The sequence below is a fragment of the Nipponia nippon genome, unplaced genomic scaffold, assembly GCF_047370975.1.
Source record: "Nipponia nippon isolate SJK-2023a ecotype South Korea unplaced genomic scaffold, ASM4737097v1 scaffold_39, whole genome shotgun sequence".
Lineage (NCBI taxonomy): Eukaryota > Metazoa > Chordata > Aves > Pelecaniformes > Threskiornithidae > Nipponia > Nipponia nippon.
Genome location: NW_028262357.1, coordinates 502,777 through 518,166, shown reverse-complemented (window position 1 = coordinate 518,166; position 15,390 = coordinate 502,777). Strand labels below are relative to the sequence as shown.

Genomic DNA, 15,390 nt, shown 5'->3' with positions numbered 1-15,390 from the left:
GTCAGTGCAGTCCATAAAATTAAGGAAAGAACAATAGCAGAGAGTTAGTAAAATATTGTTCATCAATTGTTATCATTAATATTATATCATCTACAGCAAACCATCTGATATATTTCTGGTGAAGATCTCAAAGACAACACGAAGTCTATTTTCTTGTTATTAATTTGCTCAGTTTTCCCAGCTAAATCACATGGGAAAAAAGCAGAAAACTAGCTTTACTAATTTATTTTCCTTTCTGAAAATCTCTTGGAACTTCCTGTTTTGTCCTATTTCATTTTCTTCCTTTGTAAAGAAAACACATAATAACAATGCAATATTTTATATAATCAAGAATGTAGTAATTCACCTGAAATGTGGAAAAGGATGTTGCTAATGAAATTTGTAACTTTGTTACAATATTTTTAACTTAATGCCTACACTGAAAGACTATTGCATCTCTCATTAACATCTGTGATTCATGAAGGTTTCCAACTATTTGGAAATATGTCTTAAATTTTAATCTCTGTTTAATACTGAGACTTACATGCATTCAAAATGTCATGAAACTTTATTTGTTTTATTTTACTGTCTTAACAAGAAACAATGAAAAGCAATGGTCAATAACAGGAATAACCTTCCACTGGGAATCTGAGGTGCCCAGCTGGCCCCTCTATCTGCACCTGTACTAGTAAACTACACAGTGCTAGCGAACATCCCCCAGTAATGGTACTCAGTTCTCCGTACTGTGATGTTGTTTGCACAACCTGGCATGGTTTAACATGGGCCACTTCCAAGCAAGTGCGTTTTTCTGTAGGCAGTCTGTTCATGGCCATCCTGTTTTAGAAGGTAAGATCTAGCTGATATTTCCTGTGTGTTGGGTCTAGTATTGGAGAATTTGTTCTGGGCACTTTTCATTTACAGTTGTAGGTATAGCTCTGTAGGTATTACAGGACACTTAGTCATCTTGTTGGGAGCAGGCAAGCATGGGAAGAGCCATGCCTCTGTCCTTCATTATACTGAAGTGTGTGGCCAGTTTCTTCCAAACGTACAGCTTCCTAGCGTCCAAAGCTAGGGGGTAGCAATGGATACCCTGAAAGGAAGAAACCAGAACACACATAGAAACTCTGCATGATATTTTGCTTATTGGACAGTGTAGGTTTACAACTATCTAGTTAATTTTCACTTTTTTCAAGAGCACAGAGTCACTTCTATCCTACTCCATTTTCAGTAATTCCCAAAGTATCTGTTACAAAGTACAAACAGCTACTTAATTATTCTGATGTCATTGTATATTAATAACAATTCCAGCTTGAGTAAGTCCAGGAATTAAGCTCTTAGTAATCTGTCTGTTGAAAAATTATAGAGCATAAAGACCACTTTATTTTAATGTGTGAAAATAAATAACCTTTTTTTTTAATTAGGTTGGCTTATGGTTTAATGGAAATGAAGATCTAAGCATAACAAAAAGTTGCACAGAACCTTTGCCTTCAGATAGGCGAAGACATCTCATAAAGGTAACGTTAAAAACATAGGTATTTTGAAGAGACCACTCACTATTCTAACCTGAGACGTCTCATTCAAAAGTTTTTTGGTTCTCTTTTTTACCATAACTGCTGCAATGTTTCAGTGGTTTTTGAGGTCATGTGGTGCTTCAGAGTATGATTTCCATGTACAAAAAACTCAAAGTTAGAAATAATGTAGAAAGGGATCTAGGAATTGTCCTTTAGTATTCTAAATCATAGTCTACTTAGAAAGACTTAATTATTCCTGTTCTTCTTTGGACTGCATTAATTTTGCTACACAGTAACCTGCTTTGTAAAGAATGGGAGGCAAATGATTCCTGCACCTAAGCTTGTGGAAGTCTCCATGGGAGAGGGAAGTAATAGTGTGATCTCAATGCAAGAAAATGTTTTGGACCTATTTGTCATGATAGAAGATTTTATGAATTTCTTCTTGTTCTGTGAAAGTCCTCAATCGAGAAAAGAAAATACTACAATTTCTGTTTCCTTGAATGATGCAAACACACTTCTGATTTATCTTGATTTACACAGCCTCAACACATTTTTAAAGATAATATCACTTATCAGCAGTCATTACTTTATTCCATCCTTTTCTCTACAGTCTTTGATTTGTATTTGATTAAATTCCACTTGTAGAAATTAATTTACATATTTTTATCCTTTTATAGTTTTTCTTCAGTTTATTTGCTGATACCAGAAAAGATCCTGCTCTGCTCAACTATACTGAGATGCTACTTTATTTTGCCTCCCACTCTGATCCAGTTGAAGGTGTTTACAGAGCACTTAGCATTGCTACTGGAACATATATTCATAGAAGAGAAGAAGCTTCTCTTCCATGTGCGGTAAAATATTACAGTAAAATATTAGAGAATAGTAGTGGTGCTTGGGAATTATAAATTAGCTAGATTTCTGTATATTTCCTTATCCTGGGTAGCTCCAGTCCTTACAAGTAGTCCCACTGACTTCATGGGAACTCTGCAAATAGCTCCACTGACTTTGGTAATAATACTCAGAATTTTTCTTCCAAAAGTCTGAAAATTTGCTTGCCAAATAATAATGAAAGTTTAAGATATTTACTCGTAACTATTCCTTGTACAGATGAACGGATGACATTCTTTGACCTAATCTTAGCCAATTAAGTCCAGCTATCAATCCCAAGGAATTAGGCTGTAGTGTGACTTATTGTATTGTTATCTAAAGATATATAACCTGATATTATTGCTGGTGTTACTTTTTTTTTTCCACTATGTTTCTTCGGAGTATTTAGAAGTACATACACCTTTGTTGTTATTTTCAAGTGTTTCGGTTTACCTGTAAATCAGAAGGATTAATAATTAATAATTAGTTTCATATGAAATAATTTTAAAAATTATTTTTAGAGCCATGATGAACATATTTTCACACCAAATGAAGCTGGGCTTTTGAATATTGTTAGTGTTTCTGGAGTATGTTGTTTTTAAAGTCTCAAAATTACCATTAGTGCACTGCATGCATCAGTTACTATTGAAGTTTAAGTCTTTTTTTGAGACATAAAATTTATATCTGTACACACCCTGGAAAGACCGCACTCTTCTAGATAATAAAACGTTTCACTATGCTGTCACAACCACAGTGACTCTGGGATTTGCCTAATACTTAAAATACAATTGTGCTCTCCAGAAACAGTATAGAAAGGGCATTATTTTATCACACAGTGTAATCCTATACATATTAATAATTACATTTTATCACTTCAAATGACAAACTATTGTACTCCCCTGTGTCTGCTTTTATTTGGCACAACAGAGTTTTTGTCCATGGGAGAGACTGAATAAGACAATTTCCTTTTCACATTTCATAGAAAGAAGGAGAGCACAGAATGCTCCCAATTAGATACAGTGGATCTGAACTTAGTTTCCTATATTTCAGTGGAAAGATCTAACTCTCACATCATGGGATATAAAGCAACACAACCTGTTTTCCCCCTTACTGTTTTCTGCTTGGTTTGATCTGCTTGGTTGGGACTCCTGTAAGTAACTGCACTGGCATTGTCACCTGTGTTGACATCTTCTTAAGGCTGTGAGTCACAGGTGAAGGGAAACATTTCTCTTCAATCTAGAATTAACAGCGTATCTCTGAGGAGCAAGAGTTATACCCTGCCCAACCTGAGAATTTCCTCATGCTTTGTTTCCCACTCAATGTATTGGCTCTGTGAATGTGTGCTATGTCTAATGCATGTCTCACAACTCACAGAGAGTCTGTGTGCCTAATTCATCTTGGGGAGTCCCTTAGAAACCTAGAAATATCTGACAATTAGATGCTAAATGAACACCTTGCATGTAAGGATTCTTTTTTACTTTATAGTCATCTTTTATAAGTTGGTGCTCAGAATTGCAGGGCTGATAGAACATCCTTTTAATCTTTTCTTTTGCCTTACGCCTTGTGTTCCATATATGTCCACTTTATCAATAATGTTGAACACAGAAAAAAGAGAACAAATAAAATCTTGTTCCACTGAAGTGAGTAAGTCTTACCATTGGCTTCAGTAGGGTCAGCATTTCATGCAGGATATTCAACAACCACAAGGGGGCAAAAAGTAAATTATGAGTTGATATCGTGTCATGTTTGAGCCAAGCTCCATCAAATAGAAAGACATAGACCTCTGAAGACCTCCAAAGTGGTTTTCAGCACCAAATTAAGAACCTAAAGCCTTTTTTACCTGTGGCTGTTTACATGTGATCTAAATATCCCAGTTCTCACTTCAGGTACTGGAAACATAGTAAATATTATCAGTGGATATTGATCAGTAGTATATAAAGAGCTACCCAGCTCATCTCAAAGAAGTTTTGTAATAGACCTTAGATAGCCAGCTTATAAGTAGGCACTTACACAGCAGCACCTCATTTAAGTTGTCTCTTCTCTTTTTCTTGTTCTGTGCTGATAATTGTAATGACTTCTCATTGGTAGCTGCCTACAGAAATATGTCTGAAACTTGAATGATGTTAATAGGCGATCAGACAAATATATTCTAGAGACTTTTGTTACTTTTACTAACTTCATAGCAAAGACCCTTTCACTTAAAATGCTTAGCTTTTAAGTCTCAATAAATTTGTTATTGGTTGTGTAGACCTTACAGCTAATTGTAAATGGTAGAGTGGGAGATAGAAAACCCTAAGTGCTGATATTTGTGTAATCTCCACTGTTGAGCGTTAAAAAGATTGTATCAATGACTCTGCTCCTCCTGCATTGAAAAAGACATGTATTAAGGACTAAGACATGTGTTACAAGTGTGACTGAATCTCAGCGGTGTCTCCTTCCTAATGAGGAAAGAAATGGGTATGTTCGATTAAATGCAATTTCCTGTTGTTGTTAGTGGTTAGTCTACACAGTGGACTAATCTAGTCAGAGCATTGTTCACTTCTGTGAGATCTTTTCTGATCTTTGTGCTCAGAAATCTCTACAGTGTTTGCTTTTTTTTTTTTTTTTTCCCTCTTTGGCCATCTCTAATATCACCACAAAGGTACCTCATTGCTTGTTTATAGTAAACTTCTGATTTTTCTGCATAAAGCCTTTCTCATATTTTCCTGTGGAGAGCTGGTGAGCCTGTGTTAACTGTTAAGCAAAATAAAGTTCTTGCAGTGACTCCTTGATTTGGACTAGAATATTCATGCTGCTTTTTTCATGCAAACATCCAGAATTACCAAGTTTACTCCTGATACAAACACAAAGTTCTTGGTAAAGTATTGTAATTTGTAACTATTAAGTATCTTTATGTTTTGTTGCTCTGAAAAATATTAATTTCTCAGTGGAATGTTGGCCACATTCCTGAAAAAAAATGTTTATTAAATTTCTACTAACACCACCAACATTATGGATATTTCTGGACTCTCAGGGTATATTCCTTCATCCTGTAATTCAGTAGATAATTTGTGTGAGCTGATGATTTTCGTTTTGTAAGAACTGAAGTTTGGAAGTATAATCCACTGATCTTTAAGGAAAGTCTAACTGAAACAGATGACCTACTGACAGACTATTTATCCCCAACTATTATACCTATGCTTTATTTTCTTAGGCTTTTCCTTATACCAACATAGTGCCAAATGAGAAAACTTTAATAGAAGATGAAAAAGAAATCTTGAATTGCACAGGTGAAGAAATAATTTCAATGGCAACTCTACTCAAAGTGTTTCGTACTGGAGGAAGTAAAGATAAAGATAACCATAGATTTAGTAATCTGGAGAAGGAAGACAGCTATGATAAGGTAGGCTGGTTGATTCAAAGAAGTTTTTGTACCTTGCATTATATATTAAATAAATACCTGCTCCAATCTTTGCTTTTCCCCCGATTTTTTTTAACACTTAATAAGTTGACCACATATTACTTTTTCTTAAAGCATTTCATCAAAATATACAAAGAACTAGGCAGTGATGATCTGACACCCATTCCAGTTGCACTCCTTTTGAAGCATCCTTTCATTCAAGACTTGATCAACAGGTATCAAGAATACAAGCTTCCTGTAAGTATTGCTTTCTGGGACCAAGATCTTTGTAAGTACACATATTGAAATTTGCATTATCCCAGAAATTTAAGTATAATTAATTTAGATACTGCCAATTTGCAGTGTAAACCAGATATACAGCATAGCAGGTTGTAAACTAGATCAATTGTTTTGTTTTCCATGAAAACTCTGTCCATCAAAGACTGCACTGCTTTCTGACCTATTTTTTTATAGCTGTCTTGCTGACCTATAGCTGCCTAAAGGTTTTCTGCCGCCTTGTCATACGTGGCATTGCCTTTCCCCCCACCCATAGGAAGGAGCCTGGTTGAATTATCTTCCCAATAGGATCTTACTGCAAGACGCTATGGAATATGTGATAGAACACATTCCATCCCAGGCCAACCAGGCTGCAGAAAAGGGCATGCAGAGGTGGTATGGGTTCAAATGTTCTTCCCTGCCATACTCTAGAGCTTCCCTGTTGCCTGCACCTATGTTTAAATGTGCATTAAAACAGTTGCACATAAGGCAAATTTGGGCCAGAGTATAAACCTATTACATGTGTCGAGCTACAGCAAAAATACGTAATATATGGGGTGTAAGAAAATAGTGTGAGAGAAGATGAAAGGATGCTTGCATTTGCATGCCCAAAGATGAAACATAAACAGTCTTCACAAGTTTGAGATGATCACCACCAGGGGCACATAGTGTCCCACAGACTGTAAATCTGAATAAGATACATGATACTCTGGGAGTAACTTGCTATTTCTTAATTATATTCATCACTTCTGAGAAGTGAAGTGCCCAGCATTTGTTAGATCACTAATAGTCTTTGTTAGTAAAAGACAAGATATAAGAATAAAAGAATATATTTACTCTGTCAAAATAAGGGTTAAAAATTTATTTGCTATAGTAGGAAGAGATACAAAAGGAAAATATAAGACAAAGACAAGACAAGTGAAGATAATAACTGTCAATGAGTATCTATCCCACCTATGTTAATCTCACAGCCAATTTGGGAAGATAGACACCATGAAATGTTAGGTCCTTCCTCCCTTCCCTCCCCCATTCTGACACTTTTTATTTAATTGAGCACTTCATTTTCTCATTTGAACATTTTTTCCAACTTCACTGAATTTCTTGTAGACCAAAGCATTTCTTAAACTTGCTCTCTGTTCTATACACGATCCATCCCAAGAACTGTTCTTTACACAGACACCTCACTGACTTTGCAACATTTAACATAATGCAAGCTCCCCATGAAGACCAAATGTGATGCAACCTAAAGTAACACTTAACTAGGATGTAAACTGAGTAATGCCATATGCATATACTCTGCTATTTACAGGGAGGGGGACTTCTTTTTAAAACCTTTTTACACTAACCAATAGCTGAATATCAAGAGCACAGCATCTATTCTTTATCAAAATTTCTTATCTTCTGACCACTTTCAAGAGGAACTATGTTATACAGCTTAAAGAGTAGATTGTAGTATACATTTAAAATTTATTAGCTACCATCAATCACCTATGTTATTTGTAGCTGGTAGGATATGTCCAGGGCAGTACAGTTATAAAAATTGTCAGTCTGTGAGAAAAGGTATAGGTGAGAAACTATTGTATATGAATCTTGGCAGTAGCTGAGGGTTTCAGTGCACATGCTCTAGCCCAAAGGAGTTTTCACAGCTTGTCTACAAAAAAACATATTGGTATCATTGCATTTAAAGAATACATTTTTCTACTTATTTGGCAGATTCATTTGATGCCTGTATCTCCTGACTTGACAGTTAGATGATGCAGAGCTTCAGTTTTCATTTGTAATACTTAGAATTTCCTCTTGTGAGGGCTTATACTGACTGTATCTCAAATATAGTGCTCTATGGTTTCTATACTTAAAAAGATATTATAGTCCTTGACTGTATTGCTAAATACAGATTCCTGTTTTATGCATGAAATCAACACTTCACAGTCTTACTTTCAAATTCTGACTAACTGGAGAAGAGCTAAGACCACAAGTTCTTATTCAGCTGTACAGCAAATTATTATATTCACCAGCAAACAGGCACAGAGACCCAGTGGCCATTGTTTTATGTAGGTTAGGATTCTGGTCGAAAACATGTGTACTTCAGGAACAGTTTTCCTCTGACAGTTCTTCAAAGTACTATATTTGGTGAACAGGTAAACTTTTTTCTTCCCAAAACATTTCCAAAGTAAGCAAGCAATGTTTTTAGCATCAATTATTTTTTCAGAAATTCTCCTGAGACTATAAAAATCTCTATAAAAATGAAATTCAACCACAGTGCTGTTATTTTGAGATCTTTTACAAGATAAATATAGCAAGTTAGGGTGTGGTTTCTAAGGTTAAAATGTTTCTACTACTGCAGTCATAAACAGTGGAAAATAAAAGGTTTTGCTGAAAACTATAAATGGAATATCTAGCTTACAATATTTTAAATTTGAGACAGGGCACCTGATTCCTTTGGAATCTTGATGACCTGTTCAATTTTAACCAAAACTATCTCTTGTAAAAATATTTTCTCCAGGTGAGATATGTTCTTGTCTTTGAAGGGTTTTTGTTTTCTCAGTTCATATACCAGTGGGCTGGCAACATCCTACATGATGATAACCTTTCTGTTAGCCCCAGTACAAATGCCAACAACTGACTAAGCTTGGAAATTCTGCTACTTTTTCATCTGATCTTTTCTGTCCTGATTAGAAGTCTGTCTGGTCCTGACTAGAACTTTCAAGTGGTTTGCCATTATCAACACATTTCTTTTCACTTATCAGATGAAATTTATTCCTTTAGAATACTTAGACCACACCTATAGGTGAGTGTGTGTTTATGAATGCACTTCATTGCATTCTGAATGAAATTGCCTTTAAATACATTTAATAATAAATGAGAGAATATTTTTATTAGACCAACTGATTCAGATGGAAGAAGCAAGCAATTCTGCTTTTTCCGCTGCGTAGGTTTGTCTATTAAGGTTGGTCTATTAAGAGGTCTTCTTCAGACCTGGTATTATTTGTGGTTACAAATTTTGCCTTCTGTCCTGAGACTGTCACAGATGCAGTAATAGAGAAACAACCACACATTTTAGTGACTATGCATTTTGATTGTGATAAATTTAAATAGAGAGTCTGGGATATATTCTACTTCTATAATTCTTAATGCTTGCATTAATCTCTTATTTTGAGTGCACTACATACGTATAATTACTGAGTATAACAAGGTAGTTTGATTATTATCATTCAGTTTGTTGATATCAAAACTATTATCCATTTGATAATGTTATGTTACATTTTTTATCCTGCTTTCAAATCCTGAATAGTTCTTTTTAAAAAGCTCTAGTTTTGAAGATAGGGATATCACATTGTATTCCTATACATCTGTGTTTTCAGTACATTTAACATAGGCCCTTGCATCAGGCTTGTTCATTCTAAATTAATGATTGTATTATTACTGCTGTTATTGTTGTTGGTTTTGTTAATTATTTCAGTAACATTTCAGATATTCATTCAAACAGGAGTTCCACTGAGAGAGGATTTCTAATAATGTACAGTTAACACGTCTTTATCAAAAAATAATTATATAGTATGTTGAACAATTATTACAAAACCTGTTTATACTCACAGCAGCCATTTAATATTAGACAGCTGAACAACATTCAGAGCTCCATGTATCATTTAACAAAGTAAAAAACCTTTCTGTCTAGGGAGAGTTCATACGGATTATATTCAGTAACGCTTATGAAATGGACCATATAGTTCAGAGTCAAGGCTTTGGCAGAAAAAAGGCACTGCTGAATCACTGTCTACTCATAGACAGCAGTTGTAATACTTATGAAACTTGAGAAGCCTTTTTCATGTGGTGTTTTAAACATCCCAGTGTGCAAGAGAAGGAAAATTTAACTCAGTGTTTAAATACCTAGTTTAAAAAAGAGACCTGTGTTACGCTTCTCTTTATCATGTATTCCATCAAAAAAATCTTAGGAAATGCATATATCCATGAAAAATATTCTTTCTTACATTAAAAATGATAAAAACATCTATTCATGTAACAGAAACATTGTTTGCTTCATTAAACACAGACATAGTAAATCTGTTGGAGTAGTGTTTCTCCAGTGTTTTGAGGTTATTTAGTTTTGGTTTCCTCTGCAAAACTGGTAGTTACATAAATGAAATCTGTCCAAAGGAAACTTTTTTTCATTCTTAACTCATTCTTATATGCTGTTCTGTCACTCTCTTTTCTGCATCAGATTATAATTTTCAATCATACCATTCTTACTTTTAGACTGATATTTAACATATATTTCTGTGGCATTGCTAGAGCATAAAATTTCCACTTCTCACACACTTGAACACAATGACAGTATCGGATATGTCTCTATATATCATTTGCTACACGATGATCAGCAGTAGCATTCTCAAACTTACTTTTTACAGGAACATAGATTTTTACTTTAAATTTAGAACTATCATAATAAAATTCACATTCTATCACACCAGAAGCGCTACAGTTTACAGAGATCCTCATCTGCTTCGTGTGGTAATGATAAGTACTGATAATGAACTTGCTGAAGGTTCCATTTGCTAACATTTACTTTAGTCGAACCGGAATTGAAACTCCTTTTTCTGACTCAATGTGCTGAAAAAGGCCTCCTTAAACTGAGGTGTTTCTTAGAGTCAAAGACAAATGTTAGTACTACCTGCTAAAACAAAGGACTGGTAAAATTATCTTTTAAAATGGTTCCTCTGTATTCAGTGAAATGCTCCTGATATTTTACAAGGCATATGAGGCATCATTACATACAGGCAGCTTCTGCTTTTGAAAAAAGGCTGCATCTTCAAAATATGCACGAAATACATATGGGAGTATGAATTCAAATTTAAACTAATATATTTTGTAAAAATTCCATCTGTTAATTATTCTTCTAAAGGAAAAATGTGTTTAGTGACAATACCAGAAAATGCTAGAAATTTAAATTACTATTTCTCTTGTATTAAACATTCAGCACATTATTTTTTTTAATCAAAAATTCCTTGTTCATCCTACTTGCACAATGAATAGTATTGCTAAAATTGGAAATAGAGAACATTGTGCTAATACAAAATTATTGAAAATTAACAATCAAACAATGTATTATAAAGAATGCAGAACTGTGCAAAAAATTGACTAAATGCAGGTATGTATTATTCCAAATGTTAGTTACTTAATTTTTTAAATTTCCATTTCCTCAAAGTGTTGTTTAAGTTCAGCCTGAAATATGATATATAAAAAAAGAAATTTTATTGAAGAATTTGTCTCTGTATGTTCTAAATAACATTTGCTGCTTTAAACAACAATCTTAATACCTCTCTTCATTGATAAATTTAAGCTGATGCTTAAGATCTCTGCTTACTTTAAGAACTGCATTTTAACACACTGTAGTTTTGTAAAACCACTGAAGGCAATGATGTTGTGTGGATAACATGAAAACATCATCTCAGTGATATTAGTGATAAATCAGGAAGTCTTTCAGAATTTGCCATGAAGAATGTTCTTTCTGCAAATGTCACTGTATATTTATGTTTTCATTTGTGCGCTGAACATAGATAGTGCTTAAGCTGAATGACAGCATTGCTTTTAGTGCCCTTCTGGAAGACATCTTATGTAACCTATGGAAAGTGTAATTTATAGTAATATATCTCCACTGAAGTTAGTTTTTCATCATAATCTTCTAGTCATTAGTTAGAAAGCTCACCCCATGGAAAGACAGGCATTATTATTACAAGTTTTAAGGTTGATCAGGCTGCGACATGAAATGACCTTTTAATGTTTCATTTTCTTTTTCATAGGATATCAAAATCTTTCTCCAAAGATCTGAACAAGCACAGTCAACTGATGGAAAAAACACCACATGTAAAGACATCAATGTATGAAAAATTGTTGTTCATTAACATTAAGAAATATTTTTTTTTTTTAAGTTTGTAAATGTGTCTCAGATCTCCAGTCCTCCCTTTTATGGGAAAGCATCGGTTATTGTTGTGAGAGCAAAATCCCACTGCAATGACACGTTTTCTGTCACTTTAAATTAAAGAAAAACCCAAACAATCCCAAACCACAGAAAGTTATGGTTAGTTCATATTAAATAATCTGATGATGCTTCTAAATAAAATTAAACCAGTTTCTGAACTCAAATAGAGCTGACAGTGTGTTCATTAATAGTTGGTATAAGAACAGAGTATGTCCAATTCTTGCAAATGAGCTAAGATATCTGTTTACCTTTTGTTATGTGTATAGTTTGTTAATTCATTAATTTTTAATGAATTAAATGTAATCAATTTTAAAAAAAACATGTTGCAATCCATAGCTAATAAAATAAGTAAAAGAAAACACTGTTTTTTCTAAGATCAGGATAAACTACCAAAAGGACTTAATGTGCATGAAAATGGAGTGCTTGTTGACAGCGGAGATGATGAATCTTTGTTATCCAGCCTTTCTATTTCTAACCTTCCTTTACAGCTCAGCTCTGCTACCACCCACTAAAAACCTGCAGGCTCTTCCTCCAGTGCAGCACCACACACAGCCCAAGGCTGTGGGTGGCACAGGGTGCTGCTCCCCAGTCATCTCCCCTCCCATCATGTTGCACTGAGCAGGCCCCAGATGAAGCAGTAAGGTAGGTGCTACACCTTTTGTGGTTCCACTGCTAATTCTGCACATAATATCGGTAGTTACGAGAATTTACAGTGGGGTTCTGCACAACTGTTTTCAGTAATCAACTAAAAGTCCTTTTTTAATCGACACAGTGTATTCAAGGGCACCATATACTACAGACACACGTTGCAGGTTTTCACATATGATAGGTGTTTGTCTAAAAACCTCTATGGCACACAATGACACACAGGCAGATGTTGGCTTCTGTGGCAGATTAATCATAGAATCACAGAATCATAGAATGGTTTGGGTTAGAAGGGACCTTAAAGATCATCTAGTTCCAACCCCTCTGCCATGGGCAGGGACATCTTTCACTAGGTCAGGTTGCTCAAAGCCCTGTCCAGTCTGACCTTGAACACTTCCAGGGATGGGGCATTCACAACTTCTCTGGGCAACTTGTTCCAGTGACTCACCACCCACACAGTTAAGAATTTCTTCCTTATATCTAGTCTGAATCTACCCTCTTTCAGTTTAAAGCCATTACCCCTTGTCATATCATTATGCTCTCTTCTAAAAAGTCCCTCCCCAGCTTTCTTGTAGGCCCCCTTCAGGTACTAGAAGGCTGCTATAAGGTCTCCCCAGAGCCTTCTCTTCTCCAGGCTGAACAACCCCAACTCTCTCAGCCTGTCCTCATAGGTGAGGTGCTCCAGCCCTCTGATCATCTTCATGGCCCTCCTCTGGACCTGCTCCAACAGGTCCATGTCATTCCTGTGCTGAGGACCCCAGAGCTGGATGCAGCACTCCAGGTGAGGTCTAACCAGAGCAGAGTAGAGGGGCAGGATCACCTCCCTCGATGTGCTTGTCACACTTCTTTTGATGCAGCCCAGGATATGGTTGGCTTTCTGGGCTGCAAGCTCACATTGCTGGGTCATGTTGAGCTTCTCATCAACCAACACCCCCAAGTCCTTCTCGGCAGGGCTGCTCTCAATCCATTCTCTGCCCAGCCTGTATTTGTGCTTAGGATTGCCCTGGCCCAGGTGTAGGACCTTGTACTTGGCCTTGTTGAACTTCATGAGGTTTGCATGGGCCCACCTCTCAAGCCTGTCAAGGTCCCTCTGGATGCCATCCCTTCCCTCCAGCGTGTTGACCTCACCACACAGCTTGGTAAGCAGAGTCTTGGTGAAACACTCTCCTTATTTACTGTTGAAACAGTTGTTTCTTTTTCTACATCCAGTCTGACTCTTACTGCCTTTCCTAGAAGTTGTTCTGGAATATTTTTCATAGAAATTTTCTTGTTAATAAGGTGTTTGTATTTCCTTGCAGTTTTACTCAACTTTTCCATTCTCTTGTGGCTAGTGATGGCTAACTATAAGATGTTAGGAACTATTTTTTCATGGAACTTTTAAACATAAATTTTAGAACACTCTTTGTAATTAATTCCTCTGGAATTCAACATTGAGATCTCTAATAAATCCTCAGTTTTCAGTAGTACTCATTCTTCTGATCTACAGTTCCAAGTTTTCTAAAGACTGAACATAGCAAGTAGGTAACGGAGTATCTGAACTCAGTATACCTTCTAATTTGCAATGCCAGCTGCCCAAGATGTTAGCAAACCTTGTGCATTCTGTATTGTCTTACTAACTTAGAAACATAATTAATAAGTAAATACTTCCAAGATGCCTACTCATAGCTGAACACTGCTCCGTCATTCTGGGGTATTTTTTTCTGCATTTGGCAGTACCCTGGTAACAATTACACAAAACATTTAAAGCTTCCTTTCCCTGGTTTGATTCAGCAAAGTACTCAAACATGATGCTCTCTAAGAATACAAATAGTCCCATTGAAGTCAGCTAACTCATAGGGAACCACAAACCTTTGCCCTTTGTTGAGAAGTGCTATCTGCACAGAATACTTCTACATTTTTAGAGTATCTTTATCACTTTTTAGCCAAGCATGCATGGCATAGTATAGTACTTGCATAACATTTGCTGATGTTCCTAACGAGGTTTCTAAATTGTCTGCTTGAGTTATAAAACAATTATGTACCAAAAAAGTAATAGCAGCATACAGAAAAGTGAAACTGGCATAGTTATAGCTAGACAATGACTAGCAGACCTACCTGTAAAATATATTCTGTTTTCTGTCATGATAAAATAATAAAAATTTTGTCAGATTTTTAGAACTTGCTGATGTCAATAATGGCAGGTTTGTCTCTTTGTTGATTAAAGACAGTCACATTTTGAAAGGAAAGTTGGTAGTCTAGCGGTAGCAGTTCAAAGCATCTATATGTAATATACGAAGCTCAGAATAGAACCCAGTAAGCTTATCACTTCAGGCAAATAATGTTGTGTCTCTTCACTCTACATATTTTGTGCTAACCACACAGGCACATTGTAGCTAAGTACTATCTTAGAAACAGATGTAACTTTGTTGTGCCCCCGCAAACCATGCTAAAACCTCAACATCCTCGTTTTACTTATGACAACAGACTTTATGATGCATACAAATTAATATGCTTTGTTACCAGAATCATTTCTTCATGTAGCATGTACAACTTGGTCAAAATTTCATCCCCAATATTCTTGAAACATTACATATATATCCATACAAGACTTTGGCTTTTTTCTTCTCATGTGAAAATATTGCGTGGATAGAAAAAAATTACAATGCAGTTCTCTGCCTTTCGCATGTTTCAGAATCTTTACATTTTTGCTTTTGTTCCATATTTAGTTTCTTTAATAAAAGCCATCTTTAAATACTGAGTGTTAAATTCTGACTTTG

The 15,390-nt window shown here is 35.5% G+C and overlaps 1 protein-coding gene across 1 annotated transcript in view; it reads left to right on the top strand.

Annotated features, from left to right (window-relative positions):
- SPEF2 (sperm flagellar and cilia associated 2) overlaps positions 1 to 12,052 on the top strand; it is an 85,704-nt gene extending 73,652 nt beyond the window's left edge. The window contains exons 31-35 of the mRNA XM_087773302.1: positions 1,401 to 1,493; positions 2,168 to 2,341; positions 5,551 to 5,739; positions 5,872 to 5,994; positions 11,811 to 12,052. Coding sequence (XP_087629428.1) covers positions 1,401 to 1,493; positions 2,168 to 2,341; positions 5,551 to 5,739; positions 5,872 to 5,994; positions 11,811 to 11,894 — 663 coding nt within the window. The 3' untranslated portion in view covers positions 11,895 to 12,052. The remainder of the gene's footprint in view (positions 1 to 1,400; positions 1,494 to 2,167; positions 2,342 to 5,550; positions 5,740 to 5,871; positions 5,995 to 11,810) is intronic.
- Positions 12,053 to 15,390: the final 3,338 nt, after the last annotated feature.